Source organism: Mustela putorius, unplaced genomic scaffold, assembly GCF_011764305.1.
Source record: "Mustela putorius furo isolate JIRA1106 unplaced genomic scaffold, ASM1176430v1.1 tig00003869_pilon_pilon_pilon, whole genome shotgun sequence".
Lineage (NCBI taxonomy): Eukaryota > Metazoa > Chordata > Mammalia > Carnivora > Mustelidae > Mustela > Mustela putorius.
In genome coordinates, this window is record NW_025422021.1 from 1,240,459 (window position 1) to 1,265,772 (window position 25,314).

Genomic DNA, 25,314 nt, shown 5'->3' on the forward strand with positions numbered 1-25,314 from the left:
TTTTTTTAAAAAAAAAACATAGTAAATAATATTTATAGAAATTGTTGACCCAAGGCTTGATACAGCTTGACCACAGATTCAGAAAACAGTCATAAATTCTTAATGGGTTTTGAAGGAAAACTGGGAGATTTGGGGGTTGGATACAACTATGATATTTGATTGTATATCCTTGAGTGTTAGAGAAAAAAAACAGAGCTTGTGAACATGTCTAACTTAAGACAATAAATTTTTAAATCTCTTATTTCTAATAATTTAAATGAAAGATGTTGATTCATATGCTTTTCTCCCTCAACTAGTAATTAAAAGTAACATATCTGGATGGAAATTTTAAACATCTATGTTAAAGCAAATAACAATAGCTACTTTTGATTCCCATCAAATGATGAGCACTGGGTGTTATATGCAACTAATGAATCATCGAACACCACATCAAAACCTAATGATGTACTTACACGTGGGCTAATTGAACATAATAAAAACAATTCTTGATGCAAGTAGTATTCTTTAGTGTAGACTTTTATTTGGTCTTACATGATACAGTCATCTTAAATATTAACCTTTTTTCAAACTATATGTGGAATACTGAGTAATAAAAATTAAGTTGTAATACACTCAATTTTAAGAGACAGTTTTTATTAACTGTAAAGCATAATATCACAGTCTCAATCTTAAGAATCAAAATCCAATATGTAAACATTTAAAGGCTGTTTTTTGGACTGTTACCTCTGTGTAAAAACTAGATATTCCAGCTTGACACGATGCAAAATTTTCTCCAAATTTTTTCACATAATCTAAAATGAAGTAGAAAAACAACTCAGGGTTTCATTGAAAAAAAAATAGGTAAAATTTGCATAATTTTGTTAATCTTCCAAATCCTTACAAATAGACCTTTTAAGGTCTATATTTTATACTATCTCATCTTTAAAATCATCACTTTGATAAAATGTAATATCACAAATCTTTCATATTAATCCGCAAAGATATCCTTCCAAAACAGCAATAAAAAGATGGACCTCTACCTCTTTTTCATGGGAGGAACATGCAGCATACACTCAAAACCACTGTCAAGTGCATATCTAAGATAGATGTAGGACTTGTAGCTCCCCGTCCAGGTTTGCATTTAAAATAGGCTTCCTAAATTGTGCCCAGCTGAATGTAAGAGGGAGTTAAGATCTGCATGGAGATGGAGGGTCTCATACTACAAAGCCTTCATGCACCGGATGCTTTTGGAACTTACTAGGAAGACAAAACCCTGCTTCTCCTAAAGAACTGACCTAAGCAAACTCTATAAAAATAAGAATCAGGACCACATGTTTGTTTTGGCTTTGCTAACCAGAAAAACTAAGTAAATTGTTAAGTCATTTGTAAATACTAGTCCTGGCCATGATTTTTCACTCCTTTTAGATCCCCCCCCCCTTTTTTAAATACATTTCCCAATTGTTTTAGGTACTATAAGTTTACTCCATATTGAATTATTTGTAGAATGTGGCTGGGGGTATATGAATAAAAAAACTCTACTCTGAAAATGTTTTAAAGTATAAACTATAAACCATTAAGAAAAAGAGAATGAAAATACACAGAACACTAGACTGAGTTTTATTTCAATTAATAATTTAAAAATTCACCTTTTGTATTCTTAACACTCAAAGGCAAATTAGAAATATTATATGAGCTTTTCTTAGACATCACACACCACAGAGGACCCCCCCCCATATGAATTCGCACACATGGTCAAAACTTTGTCAAATAATAGAAATATTCTTTGAATACTGTAGTAATCATCTTGGTTAGAAAAAAGTGGAAAATGGAATATATACATATTTAATTCTGAGTTCTCCAAAGACATATTTTTAGAATTTTAGTTCTGCTACAGATTTGTTTTAATGCTCTGTTGACATTCACCCCTAATTTTTCCCACTTTAACTGCTTATGTCCTAGCTCTCTGCATGTACTACTATTACTTATGGCCTAGAATGTTCACGGGAAATCTTTTCAAACTTAAGATACCAATTCCTTATCAAGGAATGCATGCGAATTAAAAAAAAAAAAGGCACAGTGAATGGGAAAGATTTGCTTACACTTATATTGAATCTTTGAATATTCTTGGAAGCTAAAGATAAAGCAAAAAATCTAAATAGGTCTCAGCGTTCTTGTCAGACTTTATAATCTCAAATTTTCAATCATAATTTCATGACTTTAAGTGTCTGGTATATGATGAGCATTAGACTTTTACAGAATTAAAAATATATTTAATGTAAAAGTGGATAATTATCAACTACATTCTAGAATTATTCAAATGTAATTGGACAAATTTCTATTCCTAAAAACATAAAGCACTTTTTTTTGCAGCTACTATAGCAATTGAGTAAAAAAAAAAAAAAATACTCGAGTAGTTAAAAAAGAATACAGCTATTTTAAAGGTCTATCCCCCATCCTCTGTACATGCAAAATTGAAAATTAAAAAAAAAAATTAAAGGCATTCACTTGTTTCTCTTGATCCAGTTAAAATAAAAATGATTCCTTACCTTGATAGCATGGAGCTATTCTTTTACTTAGTTCTGTCCGTAAATCAGAGGGCATTCCATAGCAAACACCCGTAGGGAGCTTATTTTCATTCTTTATATAAAATATATTTTTCCATCTATGCCCACAAGTCTAAATAAAACAAAAGTAGACCAAATGATGTGAACATCACACCCAGAATATCTGAATCGACAGTGTTACCAGTGGACAAACCCTAATAACCTACCACGAGGGATCCATTTTCTCCCGGCTGTCTGGAAAGCGTGACCCCCAACCACTGATTGTCTCTTTCTTCCAGACAAGTCTTTCCACAAGGTTCTCCATTAGGGCTACCTACAGCATTTGAAGATACATTGTATCATTAGTTATCTTGAAACCATGTTATTCTAAGACAGCAGAGATAATAAACATGCTTATCCCCAAGTTTTCTCCTTCAGCCATGTACAAGATGCCCTTGATGCCGCCTTCTCTGTCACCTTTTACTTGGCGCACAGGATGGGGGTAACGGTGAGTTATGCAGGGCAACAGGACGGTTCTCACATCTGGTGTTTTGTGTTTGTAGAAATGACCTCTAGCAGGTAACATCCTGGGGAGATGGGTGACCAACATGACTGGGGGGGGTGGTTAGGGGAAGGAGGTGGTGAGAGACCAGTTTAACCTAACACGGGCTGTGCAGAAGCAGCTGCAGTGTCCTCTGCGGCAAAGAAATTGCACCTTTGTTTTGATCATGTGTCTAGCATTACAGGCAATATTGCCTGAGCACTTTTAAAGACATTTCTTGGGTTGAGACTTTAGGGGGAAAATGAGAACAATATGGCCCCCAGTGCTTAAGTCTCAGTTTATAGAAGCTGGAAGGTGATAACAAGCACAGGGAAAGTCGCTGTGTCTAAGCAGCATATTAATAATCCCTAGCATTTAAGACAAACTGCCCTATGGTTTACATTTAGTTTATGATGACTATATTGAACAAAATAAAAAAGACCTGAAAAAACAGATTATTTTAGTAGTAAATAAAACACACCAGAAGGCATTTTGGCATATACAAAGAGCCAAAAAGCCAAAGGTCAATATTCCTGCTGGGCAACAGAGCGCTTCTAAACTGTACCAGGAAAAGTGATCTTTCCAAAGGTAATTTTTTTTTCTTTTGCTAGAGCAACTTCTTTGCTTTCTAGCTGGGATCCCATTAACGTGATTTTTAAAAAGGGATTTGGGGGGAGAGTAAGATGTAGTACCCTCAGAATCCTTTTTTGCTGACTTCATTCCCACCCCCTTCAATTGCCCTGGGACAGTTCCCTTCCACCTGAGCTTAATTCCAAAGGGAACTGCATTTGCATCAGGCTGCCTGGCTAAGGGTGCGGAACTCGGGTTCCTTTACTTAATTTTGAACACCAGTCACTGGTACCATGGTATCATACATTTATAGTGACCATTCTCTAAATCATTTGGCACACTGTCTCCTAGAACCCTGATCTCTAGATAAAGCTTCCTGGGCAAACTCCTCATTTACACCTATGTACATAAGGCTGGTATTTTGCAAGTTACGTTAGTTGCAGTAAAGGTCCTAGAGACATGTAGTTTTTCCAGGAGGAATTTTGTTTTCCAGGAAGAATAGAAAGATGTTTGTGTATACATTTTTTTTATCCAAAATGTTGTTCAGGACAAACAGCAAAACGCGTCAATGCAGCTGAACTGAACAAAGTTTCCTGGTGTCTTCCCTGAAGATTCTGACTCAGTAGGTCCAGGTGAGGCCCAGACTACCCCCCCAGGTGATCCTCAGGGTCTGGGACCTTATTACAATAGAACCTGCATACGTTTTTTCTGGCCAGATTTCTTATAGAATAGGGACTACTTCCGCCGATTGGTAGCAGCTGGCGGGAGCACTGGACTTGAGAACAAGGAAGAAGAGCTCTGAAAAACAGAATGCTGGGGTTGATAAGCAATGTCAGCCTGGCATGAAAAGGGAGTTCGCTACAGCCCAAACCTTGAGAAAAGGTGGTCCAGATGGAAACATAAGGCTTCTTTGTTAAAATTAACAAAGGGGGCGCCTGGGTGGCTCAGTGGGTTATGCAGCTGCCTTCAGCTCGGGTTATGATCTCAGAGTCTTCCGATCAAGTCCTGTGCTGGGCTCCAGTTCAGCAGGGAGCCCGCTTCTCCCTCTCCCTGCCTCTCCCCCTGCTTGTGCTCTCTCCCTCCTTCTCTCAGATAAATAATCTTTTAAAAAAATTACAGAAAGGGAAAAAAGAAAGGAAGAAAGAGAGCAAAGGAGGGGATAAAGACAACTCTGAGTGCTGGGTGGGGAAGGTCTGTGGTTCATGATGCCAACACAATGGAAGGAAAGTGAAAAGTGACATACACAAAACTTTAACTTTCACTGTGATGCCATGTTCGGTTTGGACTTTTCACCGAGACTGCCAGTTATTTAAACTTTTTTTTTTACTAATGTCAAAATGGATAAATGGTAGACTGTCTACCCAAAGGTGAAATTCCTGTTACTTATCACAACAGACACTTCAGTAAAATATCTTCCCGGAAAATACCAAAGTCCTTCTAAAATTACTGTCCCTTGGTTAACTAAGGCAGCTGAGCAAGAGGAAAATTTAGGTTAAGAGAAAAAGGAGGTCAAAAACAACATCTCAGTGCTCCTCAAATGTGGCATATTTCATGGGCACTTTCATCACGATTACACCATCAATTATACCCAATATTTAGAAACAAATTTACTGTTCCAGAGACGCCATCCTGGAGTTCAAATAAACACAGAGCCACAAAAGATCACGTAAACTGCTTGATGAAAAGGGCCAAAGAGTTCTATAGGTCAATTGTTAGTACCTGTTTCCTAACTCAGCTCTTTCAGCTGTAAATTTTACAATGATAACCACAGAAACTATGGTGTTAAGCAGTTTTCTGGGGCCGTACATGATTCCATAGCACATCAGGCCTACCAAGTGACACCAGGGAATCTTCATTGCTCAGAGTCTCATACAGGAGAGCCAAACCACTCATGTTCCTACTTTCTCAAGGTCACTTCGCTCTAGCGTTTTTCTCTCCGTGTCTGTGTCTGCAAAGCTCTCGGACCTCTGGGTCATACACCAATCACCCCCTCCCTCCCCACCAGCTGCTGCTCAGGCCTTGGACCTGAATGACATTGTCCAGTTTCCTGGTTCTTCAGCTTACCGATCATGGGACTTTGCCTCCTCAGGGATGGAACCAATTCCTATAATAAATCTCCGATCTATCTACCCAGCTACCACCTACCGACCCTACTGGCTCTGTTTCTCTGGTGACGGCGAACACGACTACATTCCTTTCCTTGCAATGATCCTACTTCTAGGACTTAATAATAACCTAATTCATCATGGCTAGTACCCCATCTTGTTCACCCTCATGCCCCCTCAACACACAGCCCAGAAATGTGTGCTGATAATGGGGTAAGTTAAAAAACAGCTCCACGCTTCAACTGTGGTTTGACTAAGTTTCTTCTATTGTGCTTTTGTATCCTAAGATGTGCACAAAAGGAAGAATGCATGGGCATGAAGAAATTTCACAAAGTCATGAAACAATTATTCTCCCACATAAGGAATAAAAACTAATTCTGATAAGGGCTCAAACACACACGTTCATAGGGGTTTCTCCTGCCCACTGCCTGACGTGCTGTTGCTGCAGAGGCAGCACTCAATAGAGACGGTAATACCCCAATACTTTCAGCTCTGATCCAAACAGGATTAGTTCAAAGAACGGCCTAGTAGTCACTCACCACTGCCGTTCTGGGGCTTTACTTAATTTCAAGGAACTTTTTAGCCTTTTCTTCTGTAGTGCTCGCAGAATCCTGACAAAGAGGTAAACCATCTGCATCATCAGCTCCTGCTCAGGGCCGTCTTCAGAACTTTCCCTTAACCTTGTTTGCCCGAGGTCACTCCTCTAGAACGTGGTTCTCAGCCGCAACTGGACATTAGGATCACCTGGGGGGAGTTTAGAACGAGTACCGACACCTGGGCTCCACTTCTGGAGCCGCATATTTGATGCATCCGGATTAAGACCCAGACCTAAGAATTTTCTGAAAAGCTCCCCCGACAGGTGTCCATGTGCAACGGAACATGTGCTTTACAATGTAAAGGGTAATGCCTTCTCCTATATTACATCGTCTTTGACAACACTCCATTTTTAAAATAATTGTAATTTTTTTTGTCCTCCTTGGTTTCAGCTAGATATCAAAATAGGATATGAAATGTTGGGCAAACTTTCTTCATGTGGAAATACAGTATTTCTAATGTGGTCAGAAATGATTATTTTTAGAACTGTCATGAGAAAGTTAATTCTCTTGAATTTCCCTGACAGGACATCATAAATAAATTCAGATTATCTTTAAATTTTATCCAAATGTTACACTGAAATGATTTATAATCTGGTTTTCAATCCAGCTCCTACATTTCTAATCTAAACTCTTAGTAAATCAAATCAGCTTCATAATTGAAAAAGGACTTTACATGGTTTAACATAAAAGAGGTCAGCAGAAATTAACGTGATCATTTCCCACGCTTTTGTACAAGTAGAATGACTAATCTTAGCACAGCTGAATGCATTTTCCCAGTAGATATTAAAAATAAACCATATTCTTTATTTTAAAAATTACACCCACTTTTCATTTTCCTTTTTTAAAATTTCATTTTTATTTATTTATTTTATTTTTATTCCTTTTTTAAAAAATAAAAGATGTATGCTTTTTACTTCAGTTTTTTATTTCCATCTGTGGATTTTGTATCAGTCTGTACACATGTCTATAAATGTGAATGAGCAGTTCATTTTGTCAGGTGACTACAAAGGCTGCTAGTACAAAGTCAGTTTGGTCCATTCTTCTCCAACCCTTTCTTGATTGTTATACACATCACCAGTTTTAGTTTCATTGCTCCGAGTGATGCGATGTATATTTTGAGTGCCAAATATGACAGACACTACAGAAGACTAGCTGTTCACTCCTGAATGTCCCCTCCATGAGGGCAGATGGACTACTTTGTTGACTGTAGCATGTCCACAGCACAGAATGGGACGTTATGTACAATAGGCAGGAACGAAATATAGAGAGGGATTCTCTAATCCATTGACCGTTACAAAAATCCTTTAGGAAGTTATGTCTGCGAACTTTTCACCAAATTCTCAGGGATTTAAGCTTTGGAGAGGTCTTCTTCCTTCACTTCTATTTGTCTCTGCTTCTCCAAAATATTATTCTCTTCAGTTTTAAGATAGTAACAGATGGTCTGAAGGGAAACAACATTTGCAGGTTTGAAGATCTTTACGGAGTGTGATCCGGGAGTAGGACAAATTAAGATGGAGGATCAGCTGGGGCCCGCAGGAGGTATCTACGTCAGAGGGTTCCTGGGAGCATCTTGAGGAGTAAATGAGATACCCGCGGAGTGCTTGGGCCAGAGCCTAGCAGAGGAAGCAGGCAAATGTTCGTCGATGTTGACATTATTATTATTTTAAGGATTAAGCTAAACATGATTAAACTGCACATATGGCATGTCATATATCCTCCTCCGTAAAATATTTGTGGCCCATCACTGCCAGGCCTCATCATTCATGTTTAAGTCTTTTAATTTTCACAGCAGCAGCAGGGGACTGTTATCAATTCCATTTTCTAGAGGAGACAATTAAATCTGAAGGAAGTAAAGTAACTTCCTTGAATCCGGGGGGCTGGTTAGTGAAAAGGGTCAGAATAAAAAACCAAGAACTTGTCAGAAATCAAAGATCTCTGTTACTTCCTAATACTCTATCGCATATACAATAGGACTCTATTCATATCTCTATTTCAGAGATATGAATGAACTGACATCAATTTCACTTTCTAAGTCTTCTGTTTCACCGTCAAATGTGCACAATATCACAAATCTGCCCACAGGCTATTCAGTCAACTTCCTAGTGCTCAAGAAAGATGGCACTTATTGGGTCCCTCTCTCGCCCTGCCCTTTTCCTCAATTTAGATCGGTTCTTGGTATTTTGGCATTGCCACTGAGGAATGCCCATGGGGAAAGATCAGACTCCAAGTCCTTCTTCCTACAACTTGCTGACAGCTTGAGTGAAATATTTTGTGGGTGAAGGAGCCTGGGACTTTTGGATGCAATGACATGTTTGGTTTATCTGCCTGAGTCATGGGGCTGTGGGTTCCCCATCGGCTCAGACATTTGACTGGCATTCTCAGTCTGACTTTCCAGCTACTACAATAACATACACACTTATCTGATCTTTCAAAAACATGACGAAATTTTACGTTTCAGGAAAAGACCAATTCCTTTTTTTAAAGGTGAAGTTCTTTTCCATTGAAAGATGAGTCCTATATATCTCAATTTTTTCTTAAATAATTCTGAGACATGGATGAACACTGTTTTATTCTATGTTCTATAAAGAGTCACTTATTTAGGATATTTTTATTTGTAGAAACAATAATTACTGAGTACAAATAATTGTACAATTCCTTCCTCTATTTGAATTCAGAATATTAGAAAAACATATGAGATTAAAAGTGGAAATTCAATTTAACTGTGAAGATGATCAGATCTACCATTGCAGGGTTATGGGAATCATAGAAAATTTGCCCTGTGGCTACAAGACTTCCTGGCACCTAGTAGATGTTCATTAAATGGGAAATGCCTCTGCTCCACAGCATCTCCACGTTGTGCTGACTTAAACTGTACCAGCAGAGGGCGCTCACGGCGCTGCGAGATTTAGCCAGCCAGCCTTCAGCTCTTCCAGCCAAGTGGCCCCTTCTTGTAGTTTTTCTTATCAAATTCTAATTACTATTAAGTCCATTATGTTCACTACATTAAATGATGTACTTTTCCCACATACGTAATAAAACACAGTGGTGATATTTTTTGAAAGACAGCAGTGATGCTTATGATTTCAACAGCAGTAACAATAATTTTAGGTCATGAAAAGTAAAATGCCAAATTTTGGAGAAGACATGGGACGTGAGAATACTGAACTTACAGGACTGTTTCCTCCAGCTTCTCTGGAGTCAAGATATCAAAATAAGCACAAAAGAGTCAAAGATCAAAGTAAACATCAAAATTAGAAATTAGTCTCAAAGTATGTTCTTTCTAAAAAGACATGTATTTACATTTCATATTCTCAGCCTTCCTAGTCCAGATCTCATAATGGTTAGTAACCATGAGCAGTATAGGTGAGAAAGAGCTCAGAATCGTAGGCCTGAAAAGCTGGTGGTGTCAGTCCTCTGTTTCATTTTATTTAATATCCCTTTTTTAGTTTATACATTTTATTTATTTTACTTGATTATATTCAGAAAGAGTTCAACACAGAGGTAGATGTCCCCAAGCAGAAGAGCCAAGTTTTAGGGCTGCAATTTTATAAATCAGGGTTGATCCTCAGTCATCACTAGACCTCAAAATTCTAGAAAACCAGGTCACTTGTGAGCTTAATTCTAGGTTTAGGTTCTCCTCCCACAATAATAACTAATATTTATTACATGCTTCCTATGTACCCAAGCACACTTTTAATTCCATGTAAACATGAATAGTAACTCATTTAATTTTCATTACATTCCTATGAGCAGATATTATCATAATCCAAACTGCACAGATGGAGAAGCTGAAACAAAGGGTGGCTAAGCATCTTGCCCAAAGTTACACCTCTAATAAGTGGGGAAGGAAGGATTCAGGTAGATGCTGTCAACCATCACCCTATACTATGTCACAATGATGGCTATTAGTACTTTTTCCTGTGAGGCAAGGAAAGAATCCAAAGACTGATATTATTCATAAACCTATATAAACTCTATTTCTATAATAACCTACTCCATGACACTAATTTCCAATGTTAGAAAACAAGGAAGGAAAATTTTCTATTTCCATGGTTTTCAATTAATCTCTTAGACTTATAGATTAATTTGAAAAACTATCACTCATAGATGGATACAATTTTGGGTGTTTTTGAAACAAGAACAATACAAAAATGTAAACTGAAAAAAAAAAAAAACACCTCTAGGGAAACCTGCTCTCACTTAACAGTAGGTGGTCATTATTGAAGCACTGGGCTTGGTTTGGAAATTTACAAGCTAGGATGGAGGAGGTCAGGAAGATGTGAGGTATGAAGTATATGAGAGAAATAAGAGTCAGTCCAGAATCCTATGGCATTATTAGGCTCAGACTGAGATGAGGAGTTATAGACGTCAGAGGACATGTCTCTGTCCAAAGTTTAAAGGATGGGATAATATGTTAGACAATGATTTGTAGACAAAATAATCATGCTCTAAAGAATACCAAAAAACTTTCACAAGTCAACAAGAATGGTATCAAGTGAGGTAAACCTAGAAAAATTTCACAAACATAGGGTATACTTTGAAAGAATCTTCAACATAAGGTGTAGTTTTGAAAGGACATGCCTAACCCATTTCACACAGTTTTTCCTATAAAAGAGATCTGTCAACTAAGTCTACATGCTATTTCTCTGGCACCCAAAGTGAGAATCATACCCGTAAACCAACAAGCCTCCCCTACATGCTATTTTCTGAACATATTTATTGTGAGTTAGAGACCTCCAAATAATTTATATGAAAAAGATTCCTTTTTTTGTTTTTAATTCTTGGGGGCATCAGAACAAACACACTGCATTACTGAACACTTTAAGTCTACTTCCATATTCTAATTTGATGTTTCCAGCTGTCTTAAATATTTTTAAAAATCCCCATTTTTAAAATTTTTAAAAAATTTTTAAATTTTTTAATTGTTTTATAAACATATAATGTATTATTAACCCCAAGGGTACAGGTCTGTGAGTCGCCAGGTTTACACACTTCACAGCACTCATCATAGCACATACCCTCCCCAATGTCCATAACCTGACCACCCTCTCCCTACCCTCCTCCCCTCAACCCCCCTCAGTTTGTTTTGTGACATTAAGAGTCTCTTATGGTTTGTCTCTCTCCCAATCCCATCTTGTTTCATTTATTCTTTTCCTACCCCCGCAACCTCCCCATGTTGCATCTCCACTTCCTCATACCAGGGAGATCATATGATAGTTGTCTTTCTCCTACTGACTTATTTCACTAAGCATAATACCCTCTAGTTCCATCCACGTCGTCAAAAATGGCAAGATTTCGTTTCTTTTGATGGCTGCATAGTATTCCATTATATATATATCTCACATCTTCTTTATCCATTCACCTGTTGATGGACTTCTAGGTTCTTTCCATAGTTTGGCTATTGTGGACATTGCTGCTATAAACATTCGGGTGCACATGCCCCTTTGAAAAAATCCCCATTTTTAAAGATGGTCAGTTCTAAGCTCCCTGTCCCAGATGTGTGTATTATCGTTCAGATTGTCTGGTGTGAGAAGGAAGAATCTTTGGAACCCAAGACTGGCCCAGACTTCTGGAAATGGAGCTGAAGTGTACAGGAGAGCAATCACCCAAATCTGATGAATGTATCCATCCATTTCACATTTTTACTATCTGCTCATCAAAACTAGCCAGAACTGGCTCTACTAATCAGGTGTCTGCTCTTCCAGGAAACCTTCTGTCATTATTCAAACAGTTTCTTCTCCCCACTGTATCTCTATCATCACGTTTAATACATATTCTCATCATTAATGATCCAATGTTTACCTGTCTCTCTTGTCATCTAGTGTGAATTCTTTAAGGGCTTCAGCCATGTCTTACTCAACTTTCTATTCCTGCTACCTAGCGTAAGTAACCAATAAAATGTATTTAATTAATGAAGGAAGAATCCAGATAAAAGTGTTGTTGACACTTGCTACCAGTATTTTCTTACTCCTCACTTCTCAACCCTCTGCCATCTGGCTTCGCCACTAAAACTGGACTTACTAAGCTTACTCATTAACTATTTCTCTCTATAGCCTATGAAACCTTCTAAGTTCTTACCTTGCTTGACCATTTGGCAACTTTTGATACTGCCAACCATTCATCTCTTCTCAAGATCTCTCATCCTTTGATAATGCCGCACTGACCTGATCTCCTTGCTACCCTTTAGCTTCTTCTCAGTACTTTTATCAGGCTCCTCTTTCCTTCTCCAGTTGTTTTCAACCATGGATGAATATGGGTATCATCTGGGGACCTTTGGAAACTCTAATGTCCTACTAAGGGTTCTGTATTCAATTTCATTGTGTGTGTGTGTGTGTGTGGCTTGGGGGAAGTGGTTTCCACCAACAAGCAATTCTCTGACCCTCACTGGGTACCCTACAATTCAACTCAATTCTGACTCTATCTGGTGATAGTATCAGATCCCAAAGGTTAAGGATTCATTCCTACAAACTGTCCCATTCCCAAAACACACACACACACACACAGTTCAGATGTCCATTAAAAGGCCAGGTTGTCACCTTTACTTTTAACCACTGACTATCAGAAGTTTCAACTACGGCATCCCTGGGTTTGATTAACTTGCTAGAGCACCTCACAGGATTCAGAGAGTCATTTTACTTCCTAGATAACAAATTTATTATGGAAGGATATAACTCAAGAGCAACCAGAGGGAGAGATACACAGGAGAACGCATGGGGAAGGGTATGGAACTGGCACTTTCTCTGAGCTCTCCATGAGTCCCCGAATCTCCATCTGGATTTACCAATCCAGAAGCTCTCCCAGCCCTGTCCTTTTGGGTTTTTATAGCAGCTTCTTTACATAGACACATGACTGATGAAATCACTGGCCATTGGTGATTAATTCCATGCCCCGCTCATCTCTGCATCTGGAGGTTAGGGGGTGGGATGAAAAGTCCCAACTCTCCAATCACATGTTTGGTTCCACTAGTAACCAGCCCCATCCTTACATGGGGTCCCAAAGCCACCTCACTCACAAAAGACATCTTTGTAGCTCTCTTCACTTAGAAAATTCCAAGAGTTTTAAGAGCTCTGTGCCAGAAACAGTGAATAAGACCAAAGGATATTTCTTTTTTTTTTTTTAATTTTAAAGATTTTTATTTATTTGACAGACAGAGATCACAAGTAGGCAGAGAGGCAGGCAGAGAGAAAGTGGGGGGAAGCAGGCTCCCTGCTGAGCAGAGAGCCTGATGCGGGGCTCAATCCCAGGACCCTGGGATCATGACCTGAGCTGAAGGCAGAGGCTTAACCCACTGAGCCACCCAGGCATCCTGACCAAATGATATTTCTTACTATAAATCACAATGTCACAGCTATCTAGACCCACCTGCAGAGATTTTATTTATTTAGGATGAGCACAGATATTATTTTTTTAAGATTTTATTTTTTATTTGAAAGAGAGAGAGAGCATATGAGAGAGCATGAGTTGGAGGGGAGGGGCAGAGGGAGAGAGGGAGAAACAGCACCCCTGCTGATCAGGGATTCCCAAGGCAGGCTTGATCCCAGGACCCGGATCATGACCTGAGTTGAAGACAGATGCTTAACCGATTGAGCCAACCAGGTATCCTGAGCGCTGGTATTCTTTTTTTTTTCTTTTTAAGATTTTACTTATTTGTCAGAAAGAGAGAGTGAGAGTGGGCACAAGCAGGGGGAGCAGTAAGAAGCAGGCTCTCAGCTGAGCAAGGACCTTATGTGGACTCGATCCTAGGACCCTGGGATCACAACCAGAGCTGAAGGCAGACGCTTAACCATTTGAGCCACAACTCCACAGACTGCCATGTAGACCTCCCCTGCCCCCCCCCCAGCCTCACACATCCAACTGATTATCAGATATCTATTCCCATGTCTTCCGTGGACAGCACCATCTTACATCCAACAGCTCAAGTCTGAACCTTGGGTAACATCTTTGAAACCTTCTTCCCTTTTATCTCTCTCACTTAATAATTACCAAGTCCTGTTGAGTCTGTCCTCTAAATAGCTGTATTTGCTCTTTCTTGCTGCCACAGTCTTAGAACAAGCACTTATCACATGTAGCCTAAATTAAAACAAAACCTTACTACAATTGTTTCTCTACTTTCAGCCCTGACTCATGTACTCCGAAGCATTCCCTACCCTGCAACCAGAGGTATCTAAAACACAGATCTGATCATGTCACTCCCCAGCTTGAACTACCAATGGAAAGTTGACACAGTTTAACCAGAGCTCACAAGGTTGTACAAAAATAATCCCTGCTTAGCTCTCCCAACGACCATCCACTTCACACCCCACATTCCAATTGTATGCATTCCTCTTTTGTTTCAAAGATGCCATGCTCTCACAGACCAGGGTCTTTGCACACATTGTTTGCTCTGCCGGGCACCCTTTACCATAAACCTCCTCTTCTGGCTAACTTCTGATAGTTATTCAGTCCTCCACTTGAACATCAATCCCCCAGGAAGTCACCACCTTATTTCCCTAATTAGATCTCTCACCATGCTTTCCTTTAATAACCTATCCTACGGACTCTAACCCCTCTCGGGGCAAAGACCATGTTTCTTTTCAACGTCCAAGTTTCTGGCCCTTTGGCACCCTTCAGCAAAGGAAGGAATGAATAAATGACCCACACGTACAATGGATTGCCACATCTGGCTCTAGGATTGTTGCCTTCGGAGATATTTGGAGTCATTAGGAATATTACTCAGTGATCAGGTAAACTTAAGGCAAAAATGAAATGCATTTAGAAAACCTCAGCTCTCAAATTAGGTGGAAACTGTTCTTTTAGAGATGGAGTTTGGGAAATTGCTGGAAATCAGGAAACTTAATTCTCTTAAATGATAGTTTATTAATGAAGCTCTCTGTCTTGATCTTCTGCATAATTAGAAACTATGTTCAGGGGCAATTTTTCAAAATGACCAGAGTGTATCAGTCTCAGCTTCATAAGGTACAATTTAAGGAGTATTGCAAATGATGAAGAAATGTTATCAAGAACATTTTTGAAGTTTCAGCAGTGTGAGGTTTGCCTTTTAATGTTAAGCTAATAATTCCTGCAAATCAGGCAGAAGTGAGAATGAGGTAATCATTAGTTTAATGATGCAATGCTAGTTAATCTCTTCTAAATAGGTTGTGTAAAATAAGCCCTGAGGTTGGCTAGGGTGATTTAATTCTAGAAAGAAATCTAAAGGGGAATAATGATGACCAACTTGTGATGGATCATTGTTCTTTCTGGTAAAGAAAAGAGAGGTACCAGCAAGAACCTTAAAGGTCTAGTAATTATGCAGCACTAGGTATGGAAAAGAAAAGTGAAAGTCCTATTCACTTATGCACAGACACTTGGAAAGCACCTGTTAAAAAGTTAGTGGTTTTTTTCATGCAGGCGAATTATATTTCTCTAGAACAGTGGTGTCCAATAGAAATTATAATATGTCACATATGAAATGTTTAATTTTATAGTAGTCACATTAAAAAAGTAAATGAAATAAAAATAATTTTTAAAAATATACTTCTTTTGGGACGCCTGGGTGGCTCAGTGGGTTAAAGGCTCTGCCTTTGGCTCAGATCATGATCTCGGGGTCCTGGGATCGAGCCCCGCATCGGGCTCTCTGCTTGGCGGGAAGCCTGTTTCCTCCCTCTCTCTCTGCCTGCCTCTCTGTCTACTTGTGATCTCTGTCAGTCAAATAAATAAATAAAAATCTTTAAAAAAATACACTTCTTTTAACCTAACACATCCCAAATATTATTATTTAAATATGTAATCAGTATTAATTCTAAAATATTTACTTTGGCATATAATTAATATCTAAAGAATAAAGGAGATGTTTTATATTCTGTTTTTTGCACTAAGTCTTTGAAATCCATCATTTAATTTACCTTACAGCACCTCTCACTGCAAACTAAGTACATTTCATGTGCTCAATGGCCACAAGTGGATACTGGTTACCATACTGCGTAAGTTTGTAACTGTAGACTCTTACTCAGATATGTGTGTGTGTGTGTGTGTGTGTGTGTGTAGCATGTGTATAATGTTATTAGTGGTGACTCCGAAGTAAGAAAAGATCTGGATGTCTTTTGAATGACCAAATAAAGACAATCTTTTTAGTGTAATTTTATAAACATTTATGTAATTATTTTCTAATTCTTTGAATATTAGCAATCCATGGAAAGTCTATGATTCCATATAGTTATGGAGTCATTATTTATAATGCTTTAGTTTAGCAAACACCTGTGATAAAAGTTTCCTTTAAAAAAGCCTTGGCAAGGGGCGCCTGGGTGGCTCAGTGGGTGAAGGCCTCTGCCTTCAGCTCAGATCATGATCCCAGGGTCCTGGGACCAAGCCCCACATCAAGTTGTCTGCTCCACGGGGAGCCTGCTTCCTCCTCTCTCTGCCTGCCTGTCTGCCTACTACTTTGTCTGTCAAATAAATAAAATCTTTAAAAAAAAAAAAAAAAAAAGCCTTGGCAAGGATGCCTGGGTGGCTCAATTGTTAAATGTCTGCCTTTGGCTCAGGTCATGATCCCAGGGTCTTGGAATCGAGTCCCACATTGGGTCCCTGCTTCTCCCTCTCCCATTCTCCTGCTTGTGTTCCCTCCCTTGCTGTCTCCCTCTCTGTCAAATAAATAGATAAAATCTTAAAAAAAAAAAATTCCTCAGCAAGGATACAGAATGGCTGAGTAGAAAAGCAACTGGATGTGTGAAATCACCATAGCCTCCTCAGACACAGCGTGTTTGGGAACAAGTCTGGGCTCCCATGGGGAAACCACCTTCCTTTGGTTCACAGAGGGAAGTACCACAGAACTGAGGGGAGAGACACTTCTCAGTGTGGAAGATACTCTCAGGGAGGTGGAGGCAGCCTGTCTGCATGCAAGACCAAAAGCACCTCTTCACAAGTCAATTCACTTCACTAAAAAGGGTATCTTACTCTCAACACCTTATACCCTGAACGTTCTAGATAAATGGGCATTTGCTGCTCATTTCTGATTATGACTACAGTGAATACACCATAGCCTGTGACAACATTATCCAGGGAGGATGGCATGCAATGAAAGGGTACTGATGTCTTTCAAGGGAGGAGTCCATCTGAGTCAAGCTTTGATGTGAAATTCAAACTGAGAACTAAAGACCAGTCTGTGTGGATAGTATTGGAATTATTATGAGATGGGCACCATTTTAAGAGATCTTCCAACTTCATCTCCTTGGTAGTCAGTTAAGCCATTCCAAAGGAAAGAAAACACCTTACTGACACGGCGGTTGTAGCTCCATACTTAGTGACGGCTGTAAGACTTTTCCGGTTGGCTCCACAAGAAAATATTTTCACCATGTTTCACCTCAACTGTTACCTCTTACTTCCTACATGTAACTTTTTGTTTAGTTTATTGATTGTCCCTATTTATTAACCTCAACCTGATTATAGCAGGTAACATACAGATATAGTTTTAAGTAGAACACAGGGACAAAAAGAAATAAACTCATACTTTTAAAATACCTGTTATATGTCAGGTATCAAGCTACACATTTTCTATACAGTATAGCTACCCCCACTTGAGACAGGATAATTGAATCCATCCTCATAAATCTGTAGAATTAGAATACTGTATGTGTCCATAGTTAACATACTTTTTTCATTGAAACTTTTCCACAGAAAATATTACACAGTCCACAAACCTGATAATCCTTAAATGTCTTTCACTACCAATTTGTTGTTTTTAGTGTTTCCTTTCTGGACTTCATCTCCAACCCCCTATTTTATAGGTTCAGGTTACTTCTGAGATTGTTCTGAATAGAAACACAGAATTTATTTATTGAAGGAATAAAAGATATATTGTTTAAAATGTTCTATGAGAAACAACTTCAGTCAGTTCTTTTGCAAATATTCCAATCTATTATCACAGCTAGAAGTGTTTCAACTGACTGACTGACCAGAAAACTTCTCTTCCTTTTTGCCTTTTATCTCAGCCAACACCTTTTTTTGTGGACCAAAACTTTGAAAACTAAAAATGTCATTCAGCTTATCATTTCTAATTAAGTCTCTTATTCATCAAACTTTCACTTTGCCTTTATTCAATTATCCATCTAATAAATCTTCACTTAATTCCTGTTTCTGGCACATCAACCATGTGCATATTGCTCTGAGGATATGTCTATATTCAATCCCTTAGCTCCACATGCCCCCAAATTTAGGTTTTCCTTCCATTTCAACAGGCATTAGTATCTCAAATTGTGTGTGATATTATGACATGTTCTTTCCGGTTAAACATAGACATCTAGAAATAGATTCAGTGCCCTTCCAGACAGGAAGTAGGTAATACCAGTAGTTACAAGGCCATGGATCAGGAAACTGACAGGACAACAGAAATGAAACTTTTCCTTGCTGAGACTCTGTCAAGATCCTCGGGCAGATCAAGCTTGTCTCCTCCGCTCCCTAATTCTTCATTCCACAACTCTTTCATATAAGGAAAATAATGCTTTGCAGAATTGTTCCAAATGGATAGGTCTATAAACATTATGCCTTCCGAGAGTGCCTTTTGGGACAGAAGAAAATGAGAGGCCGGCGCTGATTCCACATGCTACAGACAACTGCTAGACTTTTCTGGATGCTCTCTGAGTTATGTGTATACTCTCTTTGAATTCATTCACAATAAGGGAAACCATCTTCCTAGATGGAGTAAGCAAGGATTACTATAAAAAGAAAAAGGGTTAAAGATGTAGTAGCTTATCCCAAAGGTCTATTTATGCAAAGATAAATATGAAAAAAGTACCAACTGTAACCTTTTATTCACCATTTGCAGATGATGCATCAGCAGGTGGACAACATACTGGACTCTTCATTTAATTTTATTTGCACTGAAGATGCACAAAGGAAAGGAAAGGGCTTGGACTTTGGAACCAAGCTGACTTGATTGACTTGAGGTCCCATCTTTCCCTCATTAGCTGAGTAACTTCAGAAAAAGTACTTGCAACCCTCTGAGTCACAGAGCCCTCGTGTGTAAAGTAGGAACAATGCCAACCATGACCCAGTGGTGCTTTCGGGGCGGAGTGGGCAGAAGCAACACACATACCAGTGTCTAACTGTTTAGAACAAGATAGGTCTAAATTAATATCAGTTCCCCTTTCTTTCCCCATATGTCTGTGCAAAACAACTTTGCTTTTGGCTTTGAAATGCAAACTCTCTCCCCCACCAAAATATACTTTTTCAAGCTGTCACCTAGCTAAGAAGAGACATTAAGAAATGACTTCAAGTAGAGTTATCCATTGAACACGAGAGTTTTGGGAGAGAAAAATGAACAATTATACCTCATTTTAACTATAGTAACAATGGAGATGCCAGTTTTTCCTTGTGCTCTTCTTTTACATTTCATATTCTAAACAAAACGGTAACATTTCCTTTTTTTAGAAAGCCCTCAGGCTCCATGACAGGATATGGGATTAATTCCAACTGCTATTCCTCATCGGCTCCTTAGCCTGATCTTTAACAAGCCTGATAGGTCAAAGATGGAAATAAAATGCTTAAGTGATGGCCTAGCTGGATCCTGTCTTCAATGTGCTGAGAGCTTTAAAATGTGTTCTACATAAGGGACAGAGAAGGAGAGGTGAAGAGAATGTATCCTAAGAGCATTCCTCTCCATAGTTTTGCCAGGGTACTCCAATCGTCCTTCTAAGCAAAAGGGAGACAAATATTGACAGAAAGAAGGGAATCACTTTTGTTTTAACAAGGTTAGATGGTTTGGAGTGAAGAGTGAAAATCATTCATTTTAGACTATGAGTTTTTCCAGGGCATATGCTAGGACACCCTACCCCCCCCCCCCCCACACACACACACCCCGGGTCCGACACCCAACTCACCCAGCTGGAGCTGTTCGCAATTCAGGTCTGGATTCTTTCCGATCTTGCATCTGTAAATCGCACCGGGATTGACCACTGAAGCGTTGGCAAGCCAATTGGCCGTAGGCGCCCCCACTACGAGCCTAAAGCGAGAAACGTGCACGTGCGTGCAGACGTGAGCTGTGCTGCCCACTGAACTCCTGGTCTCCACGACTCGCAGCTGGCAGGGGGGCCGCTCCCGCAAAACCTCCATCTCCGCCCACCACCTCGCGCACGCACCCAACCCGCCATCCCCAACTCGCAGCTCCTAGAGCCTCGCGCCAGAACGCACCCCAGGCGTGCCATCCCGAGATCAGTTAGCTGCCCGAGCAGATCCAGCGGGCTGACCGTCCAGCACTGCCCTTCAGGCTCCTCCAGAGGAAGGAAAGTTTGAACTGGGCAGGGAATCCCTGAGGCGCCGTTCTCTCGCAGCGTTCAATTGCCCAAAGCGCCCAGTCCCACTCCACTCACCATCGGTTCGCCCCGTGGCTGTGCAGCACCACCGAATAGCCGAACAGGGTGTTGGGGGGGCCCTGGTAGAGCAGCGCGCTCTCGGTATCCACGTTGTAGGGGTGCCCGGTCGGGACTCCCAGGCACAGCCACAGCAGCACCGCCTCCCAGACGGCGGCCCCTCGGGGACCGGGCCCGCACCTCGCTTCCCCAGCCATGCGCTCTCGGAGGAGAACATTCAACACCAAACAGCCACTGTCCCAAAGTTGCGCGGGTCGGCCAAGGGGAAGAGCGCCCCAAGAGAAGTGCAGCGTGTCCGGCGCCGGCGGGCGAGAGGAAAGGAGGGAGGGAGGGACACACAGAGGAAGGGAGGGGAAGTCGGGCCGCCGCGGGCGGAGCAATCGAGGTTGATCTGGGATGCAGCAAGCCCGCAGGGCCCACGCCCCGCTTCTGCAGCCGGGAGCTGCGGGCGCTCGCGCGGTCCCGGGGCGCCGGCCTCTGGGTGGGGTCCCGGGCGTGGTGCGGAGGCACAGGACCCTGCGCTGTCTCGCCCCACGCGCGGCTGTAGGGGGCGCTGGGGGACCTCGGCTGCGCCTGACGCGCGTCCGGGCCGGGGCCTCCCAGCCCGCGGAGCGCGGGGTGACTCGGAACTCCCAGGATTTGCGAGAGGGGAGCTGGAAGGGACACGGGGGGCTTCTCCTGTTAACCGTGGTTAGGTCCGACTGCGGAGCGGCGTGGCCCCAGCCTGACCCGCGGCGCACCACGATGAGCGTAGCATCTCCGGGGCCTGCCTGGTGTGGCCCAAAAGAGGCCAGCCGCAAAACTCGGGCACCAGGACGGAGGCCGAGAACTGTCTGGATCTTTCGTGGATAAGCTCTATCTCTGGTAGTGGTGGGGGCTGGTGAGGGGCGGAGAGGGTATAAACAGCCACAAGAGAAATTAACCAAAGGGCCACAAATTAAAGCCAAACAAAGAGAACTCCCTGAAAGCTCCAGAGTCATGCTTTGGTGACAAAGACGTTATGGCTATTCGCTTCAAAAGCCCTGCAGCCTTCAGTGCCCACTTCCTTCCTCCCTATACTTCTCTAAAGTCAGGGCTGTGTTCCTGAGGCTGAGAAGGGGTGAGTGGGCCAAACCGGATGGAAGAGCGTTTAGGCTTGGCGGAGGCCAACGTGGAGGCCGGGTTAAGCACCCACTAACTCCGCCTCACGTTAACGGTATCTTGGCCTGTTTCTTGATGCTTCTCCCTTCCATGCACCCATCATTGCCGCTGGATACACCTGCCCTCAGGGATGTAGACCCAGTACAAGGTCAAGGGAAAACCATAATGAGCCCCTGAAAATGCACTGGCGACCCACAGCACAACATACCAGAACCGGGTCGACGATTTTTATCCCAGGGCTATCCAGATGCGCTTCAAGTTCTAGAGCAAGGAGAGAGACGGCCACAGCCCCTTAGGCTGGTATTTGCAGGAGACGCAGATCCAGTTATTAATTAATACTATATGAATACAAAGAAAGAAAGAAAAAGGATTCATTAAAGCCAACGGAAGCAGCGCATCTTCGGTTATAATGGCAGACGCATCATTAAAATACTTGTTCCATCTTCCAGCGTATTTACTGAGCAGTCACTATGCTAAACCCACAGGATATCTCAGTACGCAAGGCAGGACAAGCCTTCAGGAAAATTTTCAGCCAACAAACTTTTGGTAACTAGAGAAAGTTCTGAATGATTTAGGGACACTTAAAAAGAGATCTGAAAGCCAAAGAGGGGTAAGTTAGGCTGAGCAATCTGAGAGGGGAAATGAAGGGCCAGAGAGAGGAACTGGCAGGGGGGGCGGTGGGGCTCTGGGCTGGAGCTTTTAGCTGCCCACACACAGGTTAGTACTACAGGAAGCTGGCTACCCAAGGAGGGACACATCACGAACCTCCTAACCCAGGTTAGGAATTTTTAACTCTCTGCTGGGGTGGATAGGAAGCAGTTGCAAGATTTGTCTTGGGCTGGTAAGGTGTGTCAGGAAAAGACTGAAAACCTGATTTTGGAGGCTTCCTGCAACAGTAACTGTCAAGATGATGGTAGCCTACAGTAAGAAGGAGGGATAGAGGAAAAAAGAGATTCGAGAGAGATCTGTGAGCATAGAACCCAATAAGACCTGGTCATAGTATTGGTAAATCCGAATGCAGAGCTGAGACAGAGTGGGAGTGTGTGAGTTTGGGATCTGGGTATATGGTGCTAATTCAAAGAGAAAAAAAAAATGCATAGGAAGAATGAGGTTATGCTGGTGCGTGTGTGCGAGTGTGAATGTGTACAATGGGCAGGCGTCGATGAACTGAGTTTTAGACAGGTGGAATTTGAGATGTCTGTGGGATGTTAGGATATTCTAGCCATACTCAACCCAATTATTCTTACTCTTTTGTCAACAAACGGAACAAAAGCAACAGTGACACTCTCTCATTATTTGCAACAAATAAGAGGCAAATAATAGTATGTGATAAATCTGTTGTACAAATGAAATGAAGTGGCTTCCAGGATCAGGGCCCTCTGGTGAAGGGTCCTGCTCTGTTTTTCCACTCAGGGTGTATTTCTTTCTGAGTAGATCAACATGCTGATTTCAACCGGATTTTATGACTAGCTCACATTGTTACCACTCTGAAATGAGCAATCCCTCTGGTTTGCAGCCACAACATTTTCAGTTGAAGCTCCAGAAACAGATCTATCAAAGGCACTCCCACACCCCCCAGACTCCAGCCACAACGCTGACCTGAACACTTTCCTCTTTCTTTCCCTCCCTTCACCAAATGCTTATGCAATGAAATCGACTCCACAGAATTTTTTTCAGAGCATAATCAAGAAGAGTAACAGTCCCTAGGGCTCTTGTTGGGGCACGACCTTATTTCTGTGAGTGTGGTGATGATTGTGGCTATAATTCACCACCTTTCCAGAAACAGCTTCCCATCACTACTTCATACTCTGTATTAGCCTGATTTTCCTTCCTCCAAGGCTTAGAGAGAGCAGTTCAGTTTTGTTAAGTCAAGAGGAATAAAGGGTGTTTAATGTTGCCCGAAGATACTGTTATCTCTCTAATAACTGCCCTTGTCGGCAAGTATGAGAATCATGTGGGGGGAGGAGGACAGATGGGGAGAAGAGGACAACTTTTCAGAATGACTTGTGCCTATTCCTCACCCTCAACTGAACGTAAATAAGCAGTCATCCAATTAATACGTGCCATTTGATCAGTAGGTTACAGGTGGCCACTGTGTGCCAGGAGCTGCATCAAGTCCTCACATAAAAGTAAAAGATGAAATCCAAGTAATCTCTATCCTCGGTAAAAAGTCCTCCCCAGTAGAGAAGATTCGAATATGGGCTCACCCAGCTTCTCCTCCTCGAAATTCTCTCTTCTAGGGATACTGCCTCTTTGAGCTCTCCCCTTCTGCCTCCTGAGCTCCAAATTCATATGTTTTATTGCCTACCTGACCTCTCTACTTGGATATCTAGTGGGCATTGTGAATATAACATACCTTACACTGAGTTTTGTTCCTCACTTGAGTCTAAACTATTCCTCCACCGATTCTTTTCCTTTCTAGTGAATAACACTCCATCTGCCCCGTTGTTCAGACCAGAAATCTGGAAAGTAATCCTCGACTTCTTCCTCTCTCTAGCCCCCATACCTAATCCACCAATCATCAAGGTCTATCAATTCAACCTTCAGACTATATCTCAAGTTGATCTATCTTCTTCTGTCCTTTTGTTATGTCCTGCTGTCCTTCTGTTCTGTCTGTCTCCTGGTCCCCTCTTCTAGGCAGAGGAATGTCACCTGGATTTTTCAATAATCCACTACCTGGTTTCCTGACTCATCCCTCCCCACACTATCTATCAGAGAAGCTATAGTGAACTTCTAAAATTCTAAATCAAATCATGCATGCTACTCCCTTGTGTAAATCCTTTCAGTAATTTCCCACTGCTCTTCTAGTACAAACTTAACGTGGCCTACAAAGACCCAGTGATCTGGGGTCTGACTACTTTGCACACTTGCCATTGGTCACTTGCCCAGGTCATGGTGTTTTAGCCACCCAGGACTTCCTTGATTTCCCTAAGTGCATAGAAGTTTTTTCAGCCTTGGAGCTTCTGTCCATGTTGTTCCCTCTGCCTGGACACACAACCTCTGACTTTTCACGTGATTCCTATCTTTCTTCCGCCTTAACCTAAAGGTCTCCTCCCAGAGGACTTCCTTGCCCGCCTATTTAAAATAGGTCACCACGTTGTTCTTTCACAGGCTATGCTGTTCATGCTCTTCAAATCCCCTTAACTCGTAATCATATACGTATTCGCTTTTTCATTTTGTCTTTTTCTCTAGAATATGAGCATAAAACACTCGTGTTGTGTTGTTGGAGTTGTTCACCTCAGATCTCCAGCATCTGGTATCTGGCTGGCACAGAACAGGTGCTCCATAAGTATTTTTTGAATGGTCCTTGTGTGATTTGAACTTTTTACATTAGTAATGTCATAAACGGAGAGAAATATGAATGTTTATGAGCTTATTTTCATGCATCATTATATGCAAAACAATGTGTTACGCCCCTTAGGAGATGCAAAGACATGTCAAGTTAGGTCCTACTTTCAAGCAGCTTATAGTTTTCAAGGAGACAGATGATATGGTTTAGAG

The 25,314-nt window shown here is 41.2% G+C and overlaps 1 protein-coding gene and 1 long non-coding RNA gene across 8 annotated transcripts in view; one reads left to right on the forward strand and one right to left on the reverse strand.

Annotated features, from left to right (window-relative positions):
• The window catches only part of ITGA4 (integrin subunit alpha 4), an 80,663-nt gene extending 58,672 nt beyond the window's left edge, over nucleotides 1–21,991 (reverse strand). For 2 of the 7 annotated variants that reach the window (XR_200669.3, XM_004768948.3), the window contains exons 1-5: nucleotides 20,674–21,177; nucleotides 20,185–20,306; nucleotides 2,750–2,856; nucleotides 2,526–2,655; nucleotides 724–791 (exon numbers count right to left, since the gene is read on the reverse strand). Coding sequence is in view for 4 of the 7 variants with exons in the window: in XM_004768948.3 (XP_004769005.2) it covers nucleotides 724–791; nucleotides 2,526–2,655; nucleotides 2,750–2,856; nucleotides 20,185–20,306; nucleotides 20,674–20,870 (624 nt within the window). In the remaining 3 variants the exon portion in view is untranslated. Of the gene's footprint in view, nucleotides 1–723; nucleotides 792–2,525; nucleotides 2,656–2,749; nucleotides 2,857–20,184; nucleotides 20,307–20,494; nucleotides 20,647–20,673 lie in introns of those variants that run through there. The other 5 variants (XR_006602492.1, XM_045066710.1, XR_006602491.1 and 2 more) reach the window with 4 other exon arrangements.
• A 554-nt stretch (nucleotides 21,992–22,545) lies between these two features.
• Nucleotides 22,546–25,314, forward strand: part of LOC101682847 — a 77,181-nt gene continuing 74,412 nt past the window's right edge. The window contains exon 1 of the long non-coding RNA XR_006602493.1: nucleotides 22,546–22,590. This is a non-coding gene — a long non-coding RNA (uncharacterized LOC101682847). The remainder of the gene's footprint in view (nucleotides 22,591–25,314) is intronic.